The sequence below is a fragment of the Apostichopus japonicus genome, chromosome 19 (assembly GCF_037975245.1).
Source record: "Apostichopus japonicus isolate 1M-3 chromosome 19, ASM3797524v1, whole genome shotgun sequence".
NCBI classification, from domain to species: Eukaryota; Metazoa; Echinodermata; class Holothuroidea; order Aspidochirotida; family Stichopodidae; genus Apostichopus; species Apostichopus japonicus.
The window spans coordinates 6,768,417-6,790,263 of NC_092579.1; the positions used below are offsets into that span (position 1 = coordinate 6,768,417).

The 21,847-nt window shown below is 37.8% G+C and overlaps 1 protein-coding gene across 3 annotated transcripts in view; it reads left to right on the forward strand.

Annotated features, from left to right (window-relative positions):
* The window catches only part of LOC139960435 (arf-GAP with dual PH domain-containing protein 1-like), a 38,106-nt gene that overhangs the window by 2,593 nt on the left and 13,666 nt on the right, over positions 1-21,847 (forward strand). For all 3 annotated transcript variants that reach the window (XR_011790516.1, XR_011790517.1, XM_071958779.1), the window contains exons 2-4: positions 4,917-5,053; positions 13,816-13,907; positions 16,612-16,804. Coding sequence is in view for 1 of the 3 variants with exons in the window: in XM_071958779.1 (XP_071814880.1) it covers positions 4,917-5,053; positions 13,816-13,907; positions 16,612-16,804 (422 nt within the window). In the remaining 2 variants the exon portion in view is untranslated. The remainder of the gene's footprint in view (positions 1-4,916; positions 5,054-13,815; positions 13,908-16,611; positions 16,805-21,847) is intronic.

Below are 21,847 nucleotides of genomic sequence, written 5' to 3' on the forward strand. Positions count from 1 at the left end.
GGGCAACCTTTTTGAATGAATGGGCCAGATATAAGGGGTGAAAACTTGACTGGGCCCCACCTAACCAACGACCTGCTGTTGATTTCAAATCTTTGATTCAGAGGACTTGCAAGCAATAGGTGTGTGTACTTAATCTGTATTCACAAAAACATAACATTAGTGCCGAAAAATTCTAAGCAGCTCACTTGTTTTTTGTGATGATGTAAAATAGATTGATTTTTTTTCTTTTTCTTGAGACATCTCACAGGCCGCAAAAAAAATCAATGGCAGGCCGCATGTGGCCTGTGGGCCGTAGGTTGCCCACCCCTGTATTATACTAATTAATATTTTGTTCAAAATTAAAAAGTCCTTGCTTATTGTGCTTTATCTGTGGTCTCATGAAAGGCTATGGTTGTCTCCTTGTAGGAACACTTCAGCAACCCTTGTTGATAGCTTATGAGGAAGAGGCAAAGGACCTTAAAGGTCTGCTGTATAGACCCCAACTATAGTACGCCATCATGGAAAAGTTTCTTGAGGTTCGACCTGCCTTGGTCGTAAAATGACCTCTTTTTACCAATTAGTCTGAAACTCCTGCCACATATTTTTTCTTGTGTGAAGGCTGTATGATTAACTACACTATAGACATAAACATATTTCCACACAGTGTTTACCCAAAGAGCCTAATGGTGTTAAGAAGCCATGCAGGCTAATTGTACAGCCAGAGGTCGATTTACGACCGTGGCAGGTCGATTACGTAATCACAAAACTTTCGTAGCTATAGCGTGCTATAATTGGAGCCCAATAAAGCAGATCTTTAAATTCGTGAATCATCCCTGCAATGTGCGGTTCCCTTCACCTAAGTATTTAAGGTTTATTTCTGAAGACTTCAAGAAGGTGAGCCCTTTGGGAAGTTAGGCTCTTGGCCTGATACAGTGCATGTAATTGTAAAAACATATGTACTGTGCGAATGAGTGCTGTGCATTAAATAAGTACTAAATAGTGCACCCAGGGGTATGATGTACTGATTAAACCAGTTGTGATTTGTTCATTTTGATAACCAGTTAGTGTGTGCACAGTGCACACACATACTGTACCTACAACTTACTGTACACCTACCTGTCTTGGTATATATGCAATGTCAACTCACACTCACATGCTAGGTTGTTGAGGTTTCAGAGGGAAGTCACAGGTATCAAGGCTATATTAGGTCATTTCCTGGCTAATTGTTGTTAAATCTGATTCATCAGCACTGCCATTAATTAATCCTAATTCAGCCCCTAAAGCAGCATAGGTTTACAAGTCTGGATTTTGGTCAATTTAAGATGCAATTGTGCTGTATTTCAATCCCCAAATATTATACAACGCATTTCACAATTTAAAAGAGAGTATGAGACTATAATGCGGTCATCATGTTTTGTTTCAAAATAAATCTAAAAAAGTCACTTTTTAAAAGTTGCAGATTATATATTTTTCAAGGCAAAAACTGCAACACTTTTATGGGAAGGAAAGTAGAGACAATTTTGACAAAGGTTTCATTTTGCTCTCTCGTATTAACCTGGGTTCATCGTCTGCTTAGACAGACCTCGTTAATCATACATACTTTGTTCTTTCTATTCACTGTTAACTATGTAAACGGTTGGGAGTAAGGTATATTGAATGGGAACCTTTTCAATGAAACGAAAGCAAAACAGGCTAACTTGTACAACGGTTGCTTGTACATGGTAAGTGGATTGCATGCTGACCATTATACTCTTCATTATGTATATAGACACAACTTTAAGCAAATATAGAAGCTCGGGAATTTTCTTCTATTTTGCTTGTTTCGTGCTTGATGGTTTTATAATGTCTGACAATTGTATATCAATGTATAGACTTATATGGTAATATTTAAAGATTAATATATTTCAATGTTTATGGCAAATGATTTATTCCTTTTCATACATTGTGTCCTCAAAAGTTATCAAAGTTTGTTAAATGTTTTTACTACTTGATTGTAATACTACAGTAACATGTATGCCTGCAATCCTACATTCTCTCGTAACCTTATATCAGTGTAACTTATTGTTACACTTCAACACCCATATTCTTTGCTGCATTTTTTCTGTTCTCACCCATACTTTGGTCACTATTTTTGGATAACCATGTATGGGAGGTCTGGGGTATCCTCCCCCAGAAAGAAGTTAGCAGTCAAATGGTACATTCTGAGGCATATTTTGATTATAAATTTAGGATTTTATAAGTACAGTAGCTCTATAAAACAGAAGGTGTGCTAATGAATAATAATAAATATCAAATTTCCATGACTGATTACATAAGGTAGGGGCCTGAACCTTCATGGGCGTGCCAGAGGCTAATGAAGAATTTCATAAACATAATGGAGGGGGTGTTGCCCTGGGATCTTTGAAGCAGTCTCCTATGGAGGGGGTCCGTTGGGCGGAGGGGGGTCGTCCCATAGAAAAATAATACGTCAAATGGTGTAATTTGAAAAATAATAGACTTTAAGTTAGGTTTATAGAAGTAGTCTTAACTCTTAAATGCAAGTTTTTGTAAATTAAAACTTTTAGGGGGGGGGGGGGGGCTGTGGGCATGGGGGAGAAGGTATGCCCATTTCTTTGCCCAGGTAGAATGCAAAATTCCCTGACTGAAATATTCCCCTCCCAACCCCCACCCCCATCCCACCTTTGTACACGCCACTGGTTAAAGCAATTGACGAATATTATTTAGCAATAAGTCTGTAAGTACCAGCCAAATTTAAACTGTTTCTTGTACTTCCTTTCAGTTTTGAGACTAAAGAGTGTTAAAGAGAACAGTGAATGATGTGCTCTACATACTACATTCATTGTTTTAACTTAATTGTAAACTGAAAGTCAAATAAAAATGTGTCAAAGTTGAACCATTCCAAAAAAGCAAACACTTCAACTGAAGATAACATTTATAGTCATCAGGGCATCCAATATTTAAGGATACATTGTTCATAGAATGCATGCAGAGTATAAATATATATGTATACCTAAGAAGTGTTTGTACATTTCAGCGGTCTCGCTGCATGTTTGTTTTACATATTATGATTATGAAGTGAAGCATGTAAATGGCAGACTCGTGGTTTGAGCATCTACAACAAGCCTGAGTACTACACTAAAGTACAAGCAGCCCTGGAGCTATTGAACAAGTTTTGCAAGTTGAATTTCCCTTTGTTATGGTTGTGTGTATAGGGCTCCAGATGCAAGCAGGAGTAGCATTATTAATCTTTCATTGGCAATGTATACTGGCAGATTTCCAAAGTGTCAGGGGTACATGTATGAGTGCATATCTATCAGAGTGACAAATATATATCAGGTTGAGTACAAATCCATCAGGGTGAGTACATATCCATTAGGGTGAGTACAAATCCATCAGGTTGAGTACAAATATATCAGGGTGAGTACAAATCCATTAGGGTGAGTACAAATCCATCAGGTTGAGTACAAATCCATCAGGTTGAGTACAAATATATCAGGGTGAGTACAAATCCATTAGGGTGAGTACAAATCCATTAGGGTGAGTACAAATCCATCAGGGTGAGTACAAATCCATCAGGTTGAGTACAAATCCATTAGGGTTAGTACAAGTCCATTAGGGTTAGTACAAGTCCATTAGGGTTAGTACAAGTCCATTAGGGTTAGTACAAATCCATTAGGTTGAGCATACTAAGTACAGCTAACTTTGCTAGAAAGTGTGTACAGGGTTGTGGACTAACTGCTTATAATTGGTATATATTGACTGTACAATGCATACATGGTATGTAAGTGTGTAATTGGAAGTGCATTCCTAACATATTCCACCTCTGCACAAAAGACTGACTGTAAAGAGTAAAGAAGGGAATCAATTTATTCTTATGCTTCCTCTCATATTTCGTTTTTCTTCTGTTATATTATGTTGCTTCAGAATTTTCTGCCATATGTGTCCCAGCTTCCTACTGTAATCCTTCTTGTGAATTGAAGTGTTTGAGATCATGCATTACATTGAATCAGTGGAACGGCCAATTACTATTTAAGTGACCCGACCCGACCTGACCTTATCTCATCAATAACTTCAACCTGTAATATTCATGAAATGATCAGCTGTGAAACTTAGCCAGGATTCAGCTGTGCCATGTATTAATGTGCTATTTTGATATTCTTGCTTCTTCTTCGGTAGTCAAGATCGAAGAAAGTTTTGTTTTTATGCAAAGACCCAGTTTGTATCACTAAAGAAGAATATTCCAAATATTTGTCTTGGTATTAATGATAGATAACCACCCCAATGAGTGACATTTGAAACTTATCATATATATAAGCCTGCAAAAATATTAGCGACGCAATTCAGAAAGCCACAAGGAGTAAATTGTTGCTTCTGGAGTGTTGATGAGTGGAGACTTTAATGGATTTGGTACTTTCTCAGTTACCAATTGGGAAACAGGGCTTTGTTTTATTAGTGGGATGCCTTCAACCTCCCTCAAGGATGTGTGAGACAACGGTCTGATTAGAGCATTCTTCAAAGTGCACTCTAGTCCATTGAATGGCAAAATTGAAGTGGTATCACACGGAGGCAGGAATGGGTGTGACAAATGCCCATGTGCCTCGATAATTCTATGAACACTCATTGAAAAGAGAAGACTTGAAATAAGCCGTTCTTCCAAGATCCATCACATGGGAAAGGATTTCAGATGAGCCTGCTTGGCTTCCTTCAGAAGTATTAACATACCCCACTTTATATGTCTTTACTGTTACAGTCTTATAAGAGATGGGTTCAATCATTTCAGCATCTGTTGTATTGGATGCCATAATAAACTTAAAATGCTATCCACTGTTGAAACAGGCATGTATATTCAGTGTATTTGATGCATATTCAGTGTATGTAATGCATAGTCAGTGTATTTTAATGAATATTTAATTTTCACTTTCATACTTTGCTTTCAGGTAATGACAATTGGGCTTCCTACAATTTAGGAGTGTTTCTCTGTGTAAACTGTGCTGCGATTCATCGGATGCTAGGGGCCCATCTCAGTAAAGTTAAAAGCATTCAACTGGATCAATGGAACAGAGATCAAGTGGAGGTGATTTTCATTTCTGTATTTAATTTTTTTCTAGATTCCAGCAGCGCTGGGAAATTGTAACATGTTATAAAAAAGGTTGTAAACTTTAAACTCCAGATTGGTACATTTGTAAGGAAGAGGAAATGGATAGTTATGGAGAGTGGACTGGGGATGAGTTTATCTCCAAATGACTCCTTTTTAAATCATCCTTAGTTGTCTTGAAAAAAAATAAGACACTAAATGTCTTGGAAGATCTGTACTTCCAGAAAGGTAATTTTAGCATCCCAAAGATGCCAGACCTTTCAGTGGTAAATACTTTAAATAGGACATGCTCAACCAAATGATTGTGGCAACCTAGATTAGCCCAAGGAGGGTCTTAATATGTGTAAATAATACACGCACACAATATTGGTCAGAGTGAGACAGTTACAATGCAATATATCTGTAAACTGAATTATATCTCTTGGAAGTAGCATATATATACTGTATGGTGTTGTGAATATTAGTTATTTTGAGAATCCTAATCCTTTACTACTGTACACTGTATATATAGACAAGACTTTTTACATGGGTAAATATATGGCTTTGCTATCTGGCGTATTCCCTTAAAATGCTGAAATATCACTAACCAAACAAGTTCACAAGCTTTAACAATATCTATACATTGGAGTATTCTATCAAAATTTGCCTTAGTTCAATGAATCATCCAGAGGCAAACTGTATTTGACATAAAAATAATGTTAAAATTCTAATGAATGTAGCTCAGATTCGAATCAGTGCATGTTTTGAGATAAAACTTTCATTTCAAATCCACAGAAATTATAATAGTAAACAACTGTAGATAGATGTGGATCCATATGTTTATGTGTATTAAAGAGGGGGCATAGCTAAACTTCCTTTTTCAGGGGAGCCCAATGCTTTTTCTAGGGGCCAGGCAGAACCTGGGTTCCAATAAATAAAACAAAACTTCCTGACAATGAGTTCCGCCCATCCCCCACCTCCCTTTGTGCTATGAATGAATCCATGGAGAAAAAAGTGTGATTAACATGCATAGATCAAGACGACTACAACAGCCAATGTGTTTAATGAATCAGGTATCAGAAAATATGTAAATTTGACCGATAATAGGAACACCAGCTTGGAGAGTAGAAATATCTACATATGATTGAGAGTATTGCATAGTTAACAGACGTACCTGAAGATCAATGTAAACTTCATTTGGTATAGTTGCAAAATACAAATAATGTAATCCTAACCTGATCTGTGTAACCATGGAGCTATTAATAGCTCAGTGGTGTAACCAAGGAGGTTCTACAATGTTGGTGTAACCTTATCTCTCTGAGGACTTTACAGTAGTTCTAGGGGGAATCCCCCTTCCAATTGTTCTGGCAGGAAACTAAGGATCCATTGTAAAAGAGTCTTGTCATGGATGATCGATGTTGATTTAGTAAATGTGCAGGGGTTTGATGTAATCAAATCCATGAACCACGCCATGCTGGTGTTACCAACTAGGAAACTGGTTCAGATTGAATTAAGTTAAAGGGGTTGGAAACATTTGAAGTCTTTATGTGCCTTAAATTCATAGCTCATAGATACTCAAACTGGAGAGCCCTTCATTCAGGAAGATGCAATTCATTCACATTTTGTCAATTCTGTTTCTATTTCTGACAAATTTACACTACTTACCGTATCTGCGTAAAAGTAAGTTGGCCTGACGTATCGATCCTAGCAAGATCTTCTTCAAAGGCTAAATGACAAGTAACAGTAACAGAAGGGACAAAAACACACAGATTACAGACAGGTTAATGAGCATGGTGAACACAAAGAGCTACTGTAGATATAGGGGATTAGTGGGATTAGTAGACAAGGGATGGAGAGACGAAAGAAAGTAACCAACTTTACTTATCGTATCTGTCGGATGAATTATCCACACTGTAAATTTTGGGAGGAGAAATGTGAGCTGTATTCAGACAAGTTTTCAAAGGTTACAATTGCATTAACTTTAATCCCATTTAAATCCAATTGTGCAGCACTAATAGGCTTGATGTCCAAATTAATGGATCATTGACAATTTGACACACATAGGGGGTAATGGTAACAGACATTCATACTTTCTCCTTATTGCTGAATAACTTTTTAGTTGAAATGTGAAGTGAGGCTGGCTCGTTAACCTCGGTGACCCTAGCCCACAGATTGAAGGTTTGAGACTGGTAGGTCACGTCTCATGCAGTCGGACCAACATTCAAAGGTGTTGATATTGAATTATATGAAAATTGGTGCTGTGAAAATTATTACGGACGATGGCCCCCGTCCGCTCCCAGTCTGCTCCCATCCCCCCCCCCGCCCCACAGGTCTGCATTATGATTTAATACTAATCATAATAATACTATAATTCTGTGAACAAGGGAATGTAAGGAATAACTAAATTAAACCTTAAAAGGAAACTACAGTGCTCGCAAGGCAAAAAAACATAAAAGAGTAAGAAGTAAAACTACAAAGAATGAAAATATGAAAAGCAGCAGGCTGTACAGGAATGGCGAGAAGACAACCTTTAGAATGTTTAAACTCAATATTATGAATTTTAATAGCCTTAGGAATGAAAGATAAATTATGCACTGTACTCTTCATATGCACTGTACACTTCACAGCCTACACTACAGGGCCACTGTACACTTGATATGCACTGTACACTTCACAGCCTACACTACAGGGCCTCTTGAATTATGCACTGTACACTTCACAGCTTCACTACAGGGCCTCTTGAATTATGCACTGTACACTTCATATGCACTGTACACTTCATAGCCTACACTACAGGGCCTCTTGAATTATGCACTGTACACTTCATATGCACTGTACACTTCACAGCCTACACTACAGGGTCTCTTGAATTATGCACTGTACACTTCATATGCACTGTACACTTCATAGCCTACACTACAGGGCCTCTTGAATTATGCACTGTACACTTCATATTCACTGTACACTTCACAGCCTACACTACAGGGCCTCTTGAATTATGCACTGTACACTTCATATGCACTGTACACTTCATAGCCTACACTACAGGGCCTCTTGAATTATGCACTGTACACTTCATATTCACTGTACACTTCACAGCCTACACTACAGGGCCTCTTGAATTATGCACTGTACACTTCATATGCACTGTACACTTCATATGCACTGTACACTTCACAGCTTACACTACAGGGCCTCTTGAATTATGTACTGTACACTTCATATGCACTGTACACTTCATAGTCTACACTACAGGGCCTCTTGAATTATGCACTGTACACTTCATATTCACTGTACACTTCACAGCCTACACTACAGGGCCTCTTGAATTATGCACTGTACACTTCATATTCACTGTACACTTCACAGCCTACACTACAGGGCCTCTTGAATTATACACTGTACACTTCATATGCACTGTACACTTCACAGCCTACACTACAGGGCCTCTTGAATTATGCACTGTACACTTCATATTCACTGTACACTTCATAGTCTACACTACAGGGCCTCTTGAATTATGCACTGTACACTTCATATTCACCGTACACTTCACAGCCTACACTACAGGGCCTCTTGAATTATGCACTGTACACTTCATATGCACTGTACAGTTCATAGCCAACACTACAGGGCCTCTTGAATTATACACTGTACACTTCATATGCACTGTACACTTCACAGCTTACACTACAGGGCCTCTTGAATTATGCACTGTACACTTCATATGCACTGTACACTTCATAGTCTACACTACAGGGTCTCTTGAATTATGCACTGTACACTTCATATGCACTGTACACTTCACAGCCTACACTACAGGGCCTCTTGAATTATACACTGTACACTTCATATGCACTGTACACTTCACAGCTTACACTACAGGGCCTCTTGAATTATGCACTGTACACTTCATATGCACTGTACACTTCATAGCCTACACTACAGGGCCTCTTGAATTATGTACAGATAGGACTCCATAATGCTTTAGTACTGTACATACCTTGGAAACAATCTTCTTGTGGTTCCCTGTAATTGTTAGCTACATAGAAATATTTTTAAATATGTTTAGTTGTTAGCTGTTCCTGGTGGACCAAAGCCTCTTTCACATCTTTTTCAAAACTAGAACATTAAACTCACAGGTAAAGATTTATCAGTTCAGCACATAGATCAGTGTATGCTTTTAGAACATGCTGTACGATGAATTGCTTCAAAAGCATGCCATATTCATATTGTTTTTATTCAAATGTTGATGCCCTTAAATATATGGAAGGTCAGGAGGGTTCATCAAGGAAGGAAGTTAACAGGATGTCAAGTTTCACTGTCCCGATCTGTTTTCTGTTGATTGCCTGAATCGTGTAAAAACAGTATACCTGGAGGCTTTTATTCAGTATACTAGTATTTCAATGGAGCTGGTAGTATTATGTAGTGTTCGTCTGTGTCAAGTCAAATAGTGTCATGTGGAATTATATTGTGATATGTACATATATATTACAGTTGAAAACTTTGAAGTTTTCAAGTTTATTCTTGGGTTTGAAGGCGGGGGGGGGGGGGGGGATTGGAAGAAAGGAAGTCCGAGGGGATATTGATAAACTTGTTCAGTTAAAGATACAATTAAGGTACTGTAATACTGATGATGGTATGGATGGGGGAGGTTTAAAATGGGAGGAGGGGGGGGGGGGGCTGGCTGTACAATTGTTAACTAGTCTAAATGTGTTATTGCAGAAAACAATGCTATGTAGTATGTAATGCCCTGCCTCCCAATTTGTTTTTCCAGTTTTCTAACTTCTAAGGCCTACAGTAGGAGCAATACTCTTCTATTTATAAAACTTTATGTTTAGTGACTTATTATTAAAACTGCACATTGACTGGTTGAAACGCCTTCAGGAATGTCTTGGCTGTGATTACATTGAGCGTTGTGTTCAAGAGGTTCAAAGGCAGAGGACTTGTGATCTAAGGTTGCAGGTTCGAGCCCTGTCCAGATCAAATTACATCGTGTCCTGGGGCAAGGCACTTTATCTCCATTGCCTCTCTTCACACAGGTGTATACAGTAAATGGGGACCTGTGAGATAAATGGTCATTTGGATGCTGTTTAGCTGCTGCCATGTGGAGGGATTGTCTCTATGTTTACAGTTTGTGATTGACCAACTGGTGTAATAATGTGATGCGCCTCAAGACTTATCGACAGATAAATCTCAATATTAGTATTGTTATTATTGAATGCTATGATGTAAGAGCTGGACTTAATTCTCAAACTTGGTAAACATATATGAGAGAGCTATCAACAACATACATCCATGGTGATGGAAGGAATTTTGATCAGAACGTGAAAATTTTTACAAATATATATGCACATATCATTGGGGGCTTTGCAAGCATGATTTTTAAAGGGTGTGAAGACTCGCACACAAAGAAACGCCTCATGCCGGTAATCTGACCTAGTTTTGAATGAGGTGTAACAGAAGTGTTAGACACCACCATCGATCCCAGAAAATACACACACAGATTGCTACCATCGGTAATTAGACAGTGTACAGTCAATACATACAGCTACGGTCGATACCCACAACACAGTGTACATAGCAGCATGGACATCTCAGGTCTAGATAAAAGATAAGGTATCACGTTTCATTACTGTCTGCATTTTGTAGCGACAAGAAGAAAACGTCATTTGCAAGCAACGGAAAGTTAACTTTTTCAGAGCACGGCACGCGGTTTGGGTCGAGTCTTCAATGCCTTTAAGACCCATCTTAGTGGATAGGACTTATTGCTAGTTTCACAAAGATCACTTACAAGTCAAATGCAGAATTTAGTCCACTCTCCACTAACTAGCGTAACGGGATCTTTAATAAACGATTGGTAACAACGTACATTTAGCAAACAAGAGAACAAGTTTTTTCCAGCCCACTCACTAACTTTTAAGAGCCTTAGAGTAGTTGTGTTTAACTTGTGAACTCTGTGTCTGTTATTTGCATTTTTATAGCATCAGTAACTTTCACTAAATACATTTGAATTGCAAAGGAATTTATAAGCAATCAATAGGGGAGTGAACCGTTTCCGCAAAGCATTAAATTGAACTTTTAATTTCCAAAGCACGCTTTGTATAAATTTGGTTAAGCTGGATCTAGTGCAACACTTTTGGGATTTACTGTCCCACTTAAACACGATTGATAACTTCTGTTTTCCTTCTTTACTCGAGGGTACAACTCTCCATAGCAGTTTACAACTTTTATTAGTTTGGGAAAGTTGATGTTCATAACCACCATTTTCATGTCAGTATATGCCACCCCCCCCCCCCCCCATGTATGCTTTAATCCTTAAAGTTGAAAGTGAATGTTTTCCAAGAATCAGATTTATATATCGTCAAAGTGCTCCATGTTAATCTCCCTTTCAATTGAAATGAAGCTAATCACAATTTAACAAAATCATCACCACAAGTAAAAGAATATCCATGCAGGCATTTTTCTTTTGTGATGAAGCTTTCAATAAATACTTGAAACATAAAAGTGGCCAAGTTGTTGATCAATGGCACTTTAAAATTGTAAGTTTGCATACTTTCTTTGGCAGCTCAGCAAACTTTCATTTTCTCTTAAAAGCAGCTACCTAAAGTATATGAAGACATAACGTCGGGTAAACCTGCCGCAGAGCAGATAACGGTATATAAACAGCACATACACATAAATTAAACCATTGATAGTAAAACTTGGAACAATGTGAAAAAATAAAGAAAAATGGAAACTAACAACATCGCTAAGATCTTTGGCAAGTCTCGTGTTGAACAAATGCGACAGTAGAAGGTTAAAGGCATTGAAGACTCGCCCCAAACCGGGTGCCACGTTCTGAAAAAGTTAACTTTCTGTTGCTTGCAAGTGAAGTTTTCTTCTTGTCGCTTCAAAATGCAGACAGTAATGAAACGTAATACCTTGTTATCTTATATCTAGACCTGAGATGTCCATCGCTGCTATGTACACTGTGTTGTGGGTAATGACCATAGCTGTATGTATTGACTGTACACTAGTGTCTAATTACCGACGGTAGCAAGCTGTGTGTGTATTTTCTGGGTTGATGGTGGTATCTAACACTTCTGTTACACCCCATTCGAAACTAGGTCAGATTACCAGCATGAGACGTTTCTTTGTGCCCGAGACTTCACACCCTTTAAGTTCTCACAGAAAAAGTCTGTCTTTCAGCAGAGATTCTTCATGTTGCCCTTATCAGTCCTCCTCCTCACTCCTGGATTCAAAATATGCTAAAATATTGATTTCTTTCACACCTGTTGCCTAGTTTTTGACCAGCTATAGGACATTAGAGTATTTCATATACACATAGCATGTCTTGTGAGTAGATCATGTATAAATCTTGAAGTTGCATTGCCTAGCCCACTACACTAGATATACTACAGGAAGTGAAGTGTCAATAAGAGAGAGAGATCAGTGGCATCTAGCTGTGATACCACATGTTTTCAGTACTCTCATTAATGGAACTCCTAGCTCTGATCCCCAATCGTAAATGTTCTCCTGACTAGCCAAAGCGGCTTCCTGACCTCGGGGAAAGACGTATATGTGCCTAGTAAAAGAGTAATACTAATATGGTACTTGCTAACACTGGCGAATAGGCATGGGCTTGGATTAATTTGGGTTAATATGACTAGGCTTCAGGCGCAAAGTCCCCTTCTTGGGCATATTTTTTCTATTTTTTTATAATATCGCTAGTAATTTATAAATAGAAAATGCTTTGATGCAACTTGACCTGGGAAGTGCCATTTCCAGCCATCTGGGAGGTATTTCCGGCCAAAATTTTCTTTTACACTTGGCGCCAACTCATGGTGGTGCTATGCTTAGATAGTTTGCCTACAGACTTCACCCCTCCCTTTGCAAATTCCTCGCTACGCGCCTGCTGGGCTTCTTGCTTTTCGGTCTCATTAGTCTGCACGGTCTGTGGCTTTTTAAATACATCCAAGGGGACAAATTTTAAATCTTGATAATGGCAAGATAAGTACCTCCATCTTGTTGGTGTCAAAAATTAATATTACAAAACTTTTGGCAAACTAGAGTGATCAGCACTTTCCTTGGATTTTAACTTTACATTTTTGCAATTATCACAACCATTGATGGGAAGAACAGCAAAACCTTCTCTGGGTCAAAGCTCACAGCCACTTTCATGTTAGCAAATATAATACGTACGCATCCAAAGACAAGTCTCAGTGAGGAACGGTTTTGTGAAACCGAGATCCAAACGGTACTTAACTAAGACACATCTTAGTGTAAGTCAAGTCCGCATAGCACTAAGTCCTGTGTGCGAAAGTCAAGTTTAGTGAAACAGGCCCCAGGAGAGCTCGTTAAATAACAGAAAGTTTGACCCTAAGTATGAAATAGTGTACCATGCACATTAAAATTACTGTCAAAGAAATGCTGGAGAAATGGCATGCAAACTTTCTGAAAATTTTCAAGCCACTTTTGCATTGAGAGATTTCTTTTGAAATTGTACCAATTGCCAATATATACTCCACAATGCACTGATTTAGGTCTTTGTTAAATTGACAGTATATGTCCGTGTAATATGTATACTGTATGTACCATTGTACTAATATGCAGTTTCCAATCTGCCCAACTTACTTTAAATTTGGTAATGTTTTAGGCCTATAGCACTGTGTTCCCCCTTCAAATTTTAGTAATATTTAGTCCAGTGTTTTATTAAATTTTTTAAGAAAGTCTCTCATCATTTTTTTTGTTTTTTTTGTTTCCGTTTGCTTTTTTAACAGTTTATGGAATGCCATGGTAACGCACCGTCCTGGAAGTACTATGAATTTCAGGTTCCGCCATCCTACCGGCGGCCTTGCGAGAAAGATCCTCAGTAAGTGTGTAGCACGTACAGGTTGCTTTTTCTTTATCTTGTCGTCTCACATTATCTAAATATATGATTATTTGGCATCCATCCATCATGACTGAAGGTCCATCTAACCCAGGCTGCTAAAAAATGCTACCACACATACATGTACTTGTTTTGAGGTGAAAACAGGTAAGCAGGACGATAGCCAGGCAGGGGACCTGGTCTTGGCCCTCCTCCCCTGGGCAGACTGCTCTGCCACCTTAATGTGTACACAGAGTTCACAAGAACTTTACAGAGCCCTAGGACAAGAATTAATTGTGACACTCCTTACATTGTTGGTGCCCCCTCCCCCTCCCCCCCAACTCAAAATTCATGGCTATGAGCTACAGTAGCAGGTGAGTATTCACATACATTTATAATATGCTCTGGTATCAAACTTAATCATGATCACTAAAAGACCAAAAAACCAAAAAGACTGTTGAATGGTTGTGTGGGAATTATTTGAATCGAATATCCAAAGGTCAAGTAAAGCTTGTCTTATGAACCAATCCCGTTTGTACCAGTAGCGTTCGAGTTTATAGCTTGTTAGCAAGTTTATAACGAATGGCTGGGAGTTCAAGAGCAGAAAACAGCGAGACCTGGAACATTTTCACTAGCATCTGAAATTTATGGATGATTTCAATATTTTTTTTTTGCCACCATTTCTCAAGCTATGGATAGACTATTTCTGCATCAGTTAATCATTAAAAAGTATGTTTGAAGAACTTGTAAAAAATTGTTTGCTTTTAAAACAAGGGTCCACCACCTATCAAAACCTCGGTAATTAACTCATATTATTTCCAGTCCAAGTCTATCGTTAATGATGCGTTACAATCTTTTCTGTCTGGTTGCATTCTTCTTTGTGTCATATATGTCTGTATGAGATGTTACATTACAGTAAATGGAAAGCCAGACCGGTGGCTCTGCAAAGCTTCAATGTGAGGCACTTCTTCATCTCTTCTAGAAGAGCAACTATATTGTTTCAGGGATTAATGTTTCCACCAGGTTTCTCAGAAAACCAAATTACGTCGCTACACATCATAAAAGTTTTAGTGATGGAAATGTGAAGTGACCCAGGATTCAGTACTCAAAAATGTTACCAAAATTTTGTAGGCTATGTAGGTTCTATGAGAAAGTGCATGTGTTGGTTGGAGACAGGTAAGTATTTAGTACATCATTCCTCTATGCACTTAGATATACTTAGCTTACCGCAGTTGGTAAAAATATCCAAACTAAGATATTTTGGAGGTTCTTAGATGCAATGCATGGTGGTCCACCATTGACAGAATCTACATGAGTTTACCAATACAACTTTTACGTCCAATTTGAATTAACGCATGGAATCTATCGCTGCATGGCACTGTGCTTATCAGTACAGGGGCCTGCCCGTACCTGTAATAGTAGAGAAGTTCTCTTAAACTACCGGGTGTAGTAAAGAGTGCACAAGAAATGATGTCAAGTACGGTACGATTTCCTTCCTGAGTTTCTGTCTCACTTCTCGGAACGAGCGAACCTAACTACAGTACAGTACAACAGTGTAATCTCAGGGTACTACATTTTACCTGCGTTTTCTAGACTGGCTCACTTGTGCGTATAGGAAATATATCGTTATATTTAAGGAGATCACCGAGGGGTTTATCGGTATCATGCTTAGCTCAATCATTTCCTCTCGGAGTGAGTAATAAGGCTACACTCTCCAGCCGTGTGATAAAAGGCTACACTAAGGAGCCAGTGCCGACTAACTGCTTGTTGTTCTGAAGTTAGGCTGACTTAAATTATCTTGATGATCACCGATTGGACTTTGTCCGTTTGTCAAGTACTGATATGTAGAAATAATGTTATGCATACTTTGACATACAAATCAGAGAAACACATTGATTATATGCCAAAATAGTTTGCTGAATCGCTGATTATGTTAGAACAATGATCACACAATGCATATATTTGTAGATAGGTCTTCAGATATTTTACTGAACCTACCTATAACTACGAAATATTACTCAAAATAAGATTACATTCGTTCACATCGCATTCATGGTTTTCTTCACAATATGCAGTGTGACTTTATTATTTGCAATGACAATATGATTAGCCAAGCTTATATCACACACATTGTTACCAGAGTCTAATAACAAATTTCATGAAAAAAAAAAAACAAGCAAATTGAATTTTTATGCAAAAGAGGGGATTTGAAGTAAGTCCCTCATGTATCAAAACATTCCCTAATTTGTTGTGACAGTTTTTGATGATGTCATTGCAAATTATGAAAGCTTTGATGTGATATTTCCTGTGTAAACTTGAATCATAATTTAAAAAAAATCAAGGGCAACTGAGTATAAAAATACAATAATTCCTAAGAGAGCTTTTGAGGAATTGCTGCTATCTTGTTTTTGTCTTCAAATTTTTCAATTGCTCCTGTGAGTTACAGACTCAACAAATTACAAAGTTGGATCCCTGATTATAACAGAGTGATGTAGTAATTTCTTCCTCCAGCTAGCTCCACTGGCAACCTTTTAAAGCATGGATATGCTTGAATAAACACTGAAGTGTCGCCTTGAAAATGTCGAGCATTTCTCGCTTTCTCGATAAAAACTCCCCCTTCACTTCCCGTTCGATAGTGGACAATGTGTAACTTATTTATCTGTTTTGTTTGTACATCTTTTATTGTTTTTTTTAATTTTTTTTTTAGAGTTCTTAGAGAACAATGGATCAGGGCCAAATACGAACGGCTGGAATTCCAGGATATCGCCAAGCAGACATACCTGACAGGGAAGAAGAGTGGCATGCTATTCAAACGTGGGAAAGGAGACAGCAAATTCATGGCCAGGTTCTTTATATTGGACGAGGAGAAAAATAGTTTGGTTTACTACACTAGGCATGATGTAAGTATTATGCAGTTTTATCTTGAACCCCCCTCTCCACTCCTCCCATACCCATACCCTATCCCAAATATCCCATCTCAATTAATAAAGCATGCAAGAGATAACTCAATAAGTTCATATGGATAGTCAGGGGCAAAGCCAGGATTTTCAAAGTTGTAGGCACGACTATCTGAGCGGAGCGCCACCATGGGTTGACGCTACATGGGTTGGAAACGGCCATTCCCGAGTGTTCATTCTGGTTTCTGGCCTCTCGCTAACTTGAGACACCTCATTCAATATCACTTTAAAACCCCAAAAACAAACAAGTTAAAATAGTACGTAATTCAATACTACTGTACATAATGTATTTAAAATTAGCAAGGTACATGTACAGAGTAGTCTTACTTTTCAACTTCTGATACTTGTAGATACAAAGATAGAAATGACAGCCTAGATGACAGAAGAATAGGTCACCTAATTTAGGCATATTCTTGCTCTGTTCATTTAAATAGTATTTCCTGTCTAGACTCTTAAACTCATCCAGCAAGCTTATGGATTTGAATCATGGGTGTTTAAAAAAAAGATAACTTGGCCAAAAAAAGTGTAGGCCTGGGCCTACAGTGCTACATACTGGCTATGCCCCTGATAGGTCTGAAAGCCTTGTAGACATGACAACTGCAAGAGTAAAGCTTGGCTGATGAACTTTGGGTTTAAGTGGTACTGGTGTAATGATTTACTTCGCTTCTCCCTTACCCGTCTCCCCACAACCTTAGCACTCTGGTTCGACGCTGCGTAGAATGAACTGGTAACCTTTAACACTGTAAAGTGAATTCAGCTGTCAGCATCTTCACACCTTGCTCAGGTGAGGGTACATCCGTGCAGCATCGGATCTGTATCATGAGATTGCCTAACGATCCACTTGGCTTTTAGGTTACAGTTTAAAAAACCTTCATCTTATAACAAGTGAAAGGTATTTGTCTCATTTCCCAAATGAAACGAAAAGGAAGGTTACTGTACTTTCTTTGAGTAATTCAGTAATGGGTAGTACTCATCAAACATGAAATATTACCAAGACAAACTTTCAACCCTATGTACTTTAACTTGATCTTATTTCCTGCAATTAATTCAAGGTAAGTAGCAACCTTTAAACCGGCTATAAGTCAATTTTCAACATACCTTTTGTATTATGAATTAAGATATATGCTTACATAGTCTTTTTTTTTTGTTTAATGCTCATGCTCGTAGGTTTTCTGTTGTGTACTATCATTTCTGTTTTTTGTTTGTTTTTTTAAAAGTACTTTTTAAGAGGGGAGTGGGGGTAGAAGAATGTGGTGCAACAAATTTTTGCAATCACATGAAAACAATTTAAAATGGCGATTACATTAGTTGTTTTGCAATTTGAAATGATGATGTGGTGAAAATATTAACAAAGTGATAGATATTGCTAAGATTTGAGTTTTGAGGTAAAATTTAAGGTGTGTTATGATTTTTCCTTGCAACTGACAGAATATATAGTCCCATGTTACAATATTCCAAAGGCCGCACTATATTTTTAGGTATCTGCGATAGAAATTGATTTGTTATGGAATCAAATCTTTGACACATGTGTGGTAAAGTTTAATTGAAGTAGAGGGCCACATGGGTGGGTGGGGGTGGGGGTGTGAGTAAACTCTGTGAATAAGTATTAATAGGGACTTAAAATGTCTCTATTTGTTAGTAAACACCAGTTGTTTATATGCCCCTGACTTGATCCATATTGGTTATGTTTAATTGCCTCTCAGAAATAGAACTATCAATTTATTGGCGAACAGAAATTAGACTATAAGTATAAATTCACTTTTTTATCCTGTCAGTTTTGATCAATCTTGCATAATTACTTCAAAGATAGACAGAAATGTATTTCATAATTTTTTTTAATTGATTGTGATTGGTCAATGCTCATGTATTACATATAACAAGAGTTATACTTCTGTAGGACACTGTGCCAAGCTGCAGGTTACTGCAGCTCCCTCAGAATTCTGCATTTGTGTAATATTGCTGTTTGTAAAATGTTTCTGCTTGTTGTTGTATTATAGTTTCTTTGGTTGTTTATTACTCTGAGTTTGTGGTGGTGTTATGTGGTGGGGGGGGAGGTTGGTGGGAGTTTTTTATTTCTTGTGGGCACGGTGTGGCACTATCCACACCGCTGAATATTATACTAAGTATTCCCATCCCCCCACCCTCCCTCCCCTCCCTCTCTGATCATGCACTTATATCGGTCCCTTTGTGAACAATGTATCGTTTCCTTAGAACTATGGATAATACTATTTAAAGTATGATACCCTTCCTTTTAGGAAAGAGACCTATTGTTCTGGCAATGGTCTCATTGTTCCTTAAGGCGGAAAACAGAAAGAAAAAATAAACGAATGATGTGATTTGTCGCCAGACAATGCAGAATTCAGGATGAAGGTCATGTCTATTATTACTACAATACAGTACACTTTGTAAATAATGGCAGAGACTGGTACTGCACTTGTCAAACAATACTTCTTTGAAAAGAGAGATTTCTATTTAGAAATAGCTTTCCGGTTTCCCATTAAACAACACATCAAAAGTAATATATATTTATATAGCTACTGTTTTGTTTGAGTTATCAGTTTCAATAGTACTGTTTTCAAATGATGAGCCATGGTCATTAGACATTATTGTTCAAAGTGCAATATGCATGGCAACAAGACATTTAATGCCACAGATGGGTCCAGAACTTTAGAAAGGAGAAGGTGTGGCCCTGCCTGCTGTTGAAAATGACTCCCCCTGAAAATCAAAAAAATCAAATCAAAATTTTAGAAGTGAATTGCTGATTTTCAAGCATATTTAGGATTTAATAGGTTTATACAATTACGTCTACATGTTAAGCTAGGTTGTGTTAACAACTATTTTTTGGGGGGTTTATCTGTGCCTGAAAGCAGTTATCTTGAGTGAAAAAAATCAGACAGATTTTCTTGAAAAGATATATATGCTGTTACATGTGATAGCTGGTTACCTATAGCAATAATAGAAGAGTCAAATCATGTAATAGTGAGAACTTGCTATCCATAGTCCATGTTTACCATGTTTACAATGAATCTGATTCTGTTATACATCAGGGAAGTTGAGGAACATTGCTACTGAGAGGACCAGGGGATCAGTGTCTGTAAACTAGCAATTTAACTGTCAAAGCGGAGAGTAGGGGAGGGAGAGGAGGAGGGGGGGGGAGAAGTGCAAATTTAATAGCCATGTCTTTTACTCAGTTGCTTGTCTACCAAGTTTTCTTAATTCCAAATCAGGTGTTGTAAATTGGGTCTCCTTTTATACGACCCAGGCCGCCAATGATTAAATTCTCATCAGATGTCCAGACCATGCACCCCTGTATTTCCTTTAGGATAGACGATTTTGACATATATTTGTTGCGAGGATATTGTGCTCTCGATTTCAAGCATTCTTAACAAGCTCACACACAGAATGGACTAAAAGGTTTGTACATGTACAGTATACAAACTGTGGGACTAAAGGTTTGTACATGCATAATATGCAAAGAGTGTATGTAGTCCACACTGTATATGAGCATCTCACATGTTTGTGATAGAAAGTTGTGGTGTGTACAGTATCACAAACTTTTGATCAAAAACATATTGTGGACATGTCACCGGGATATACTTCTTGACCTTGCTGGAAAGCTCTAATAAATATTGGTGGCAGAGCTTAAAGCAGTTGTATGTATTACGTTGCCTGCAGTCAAAACTAGGTTCAAATAGCAAAGTAAAAAATGTAATCATAGTTCCATTCCATTGTAAAGTTGGACACATACCAAGGCACTTTGTTGGTATTAGTTATTTATCACACGACAAGAACCAATAGCAAAAATATTTCAATCTTGTTATACTCTCACCATATTCCTGGAATCAGGTGGACAGAGTCCAGCCAATGAACTGCATATAGTGTGATGGATTTTAGAGACTTTGAGTAGAAAAGGTTACAAGTTCAGCACAAAAGGTGTGTGCTTCAATCCGCACCAGAAGTACTTGATAATATCGGTCATGTGGTAAGGGTAATTGATACTATAGCCCCACCGCATCTATATATGTGTTTTGTTGAAATTTATAGTAGCGAGTTGTGTAGAAAACTTCACAGTTTCAGTGAAAAAGGTGTGTATCAAAGATTGACCTCAAGGGAAGGAATAAGATAATATCAGTCGCGCGTGTTAAGGTACACGTAATTTCATACTAGCCCCACAGCATTCATGTGTTTTGTTGCATTTTATAGTGGTGAGTTGCTGAGAAAACTTTACAAATTCAGCGAAAAAGGTGTGTGCTTCAAAGAATGACCTCACTGGAACGAATGGTATAATATCAGTCATACATTATGTTAAGTGTACAAGTTCCTGAGATGCCTTCGGTTCATTTTGTTTGATTCTTTGGATTTAGGCATTTTGAACACACTTTATGCGATGAACTGTGTAATTGTGACTATATATAAACCAAGAAAATGACAAACGAAAATGAACTCAAATGAAGAACAAGGGGAGAATGACGTTTAGACATATAAATTCTGGAATGGTGTAACTATGATTATTGCTTTTACATAGTGTGCACAGCTCCAAAGCTCACCAGACTATCAACCAAGTGATGAAAATAAAATATATGAGTGAAGAACAACCAATGAGGGTTGCCAAAATTATCACCATGAAATGGAACAGCCAGTGTTACAGTAAATTGAAGACCTGTATAGATAGGATATATATGTTAGAGACATCAATTCCTTTCCCCCTTAAAGTGTACACTACAATGGCTCAGTAAATATGACCAATGTGAGGAGGTGTACTATGACTCATACTTTTTGATGGAAGTTTAAAGACCATTACTTTTTCTTCCAAGTAAAGGTAAGAATTATCATGTATAGTAGGTATTCCCATACCAAAGGACTTGTGATACTTCATCGGACATAGCACTGTTATGAGGTAAATGTTATGTTATGAGGTAAATATGAATATGAATGTAATCATAAGGTCCCGAGTTCGAGGCACTCCAAGATTAATGTACAGTATGT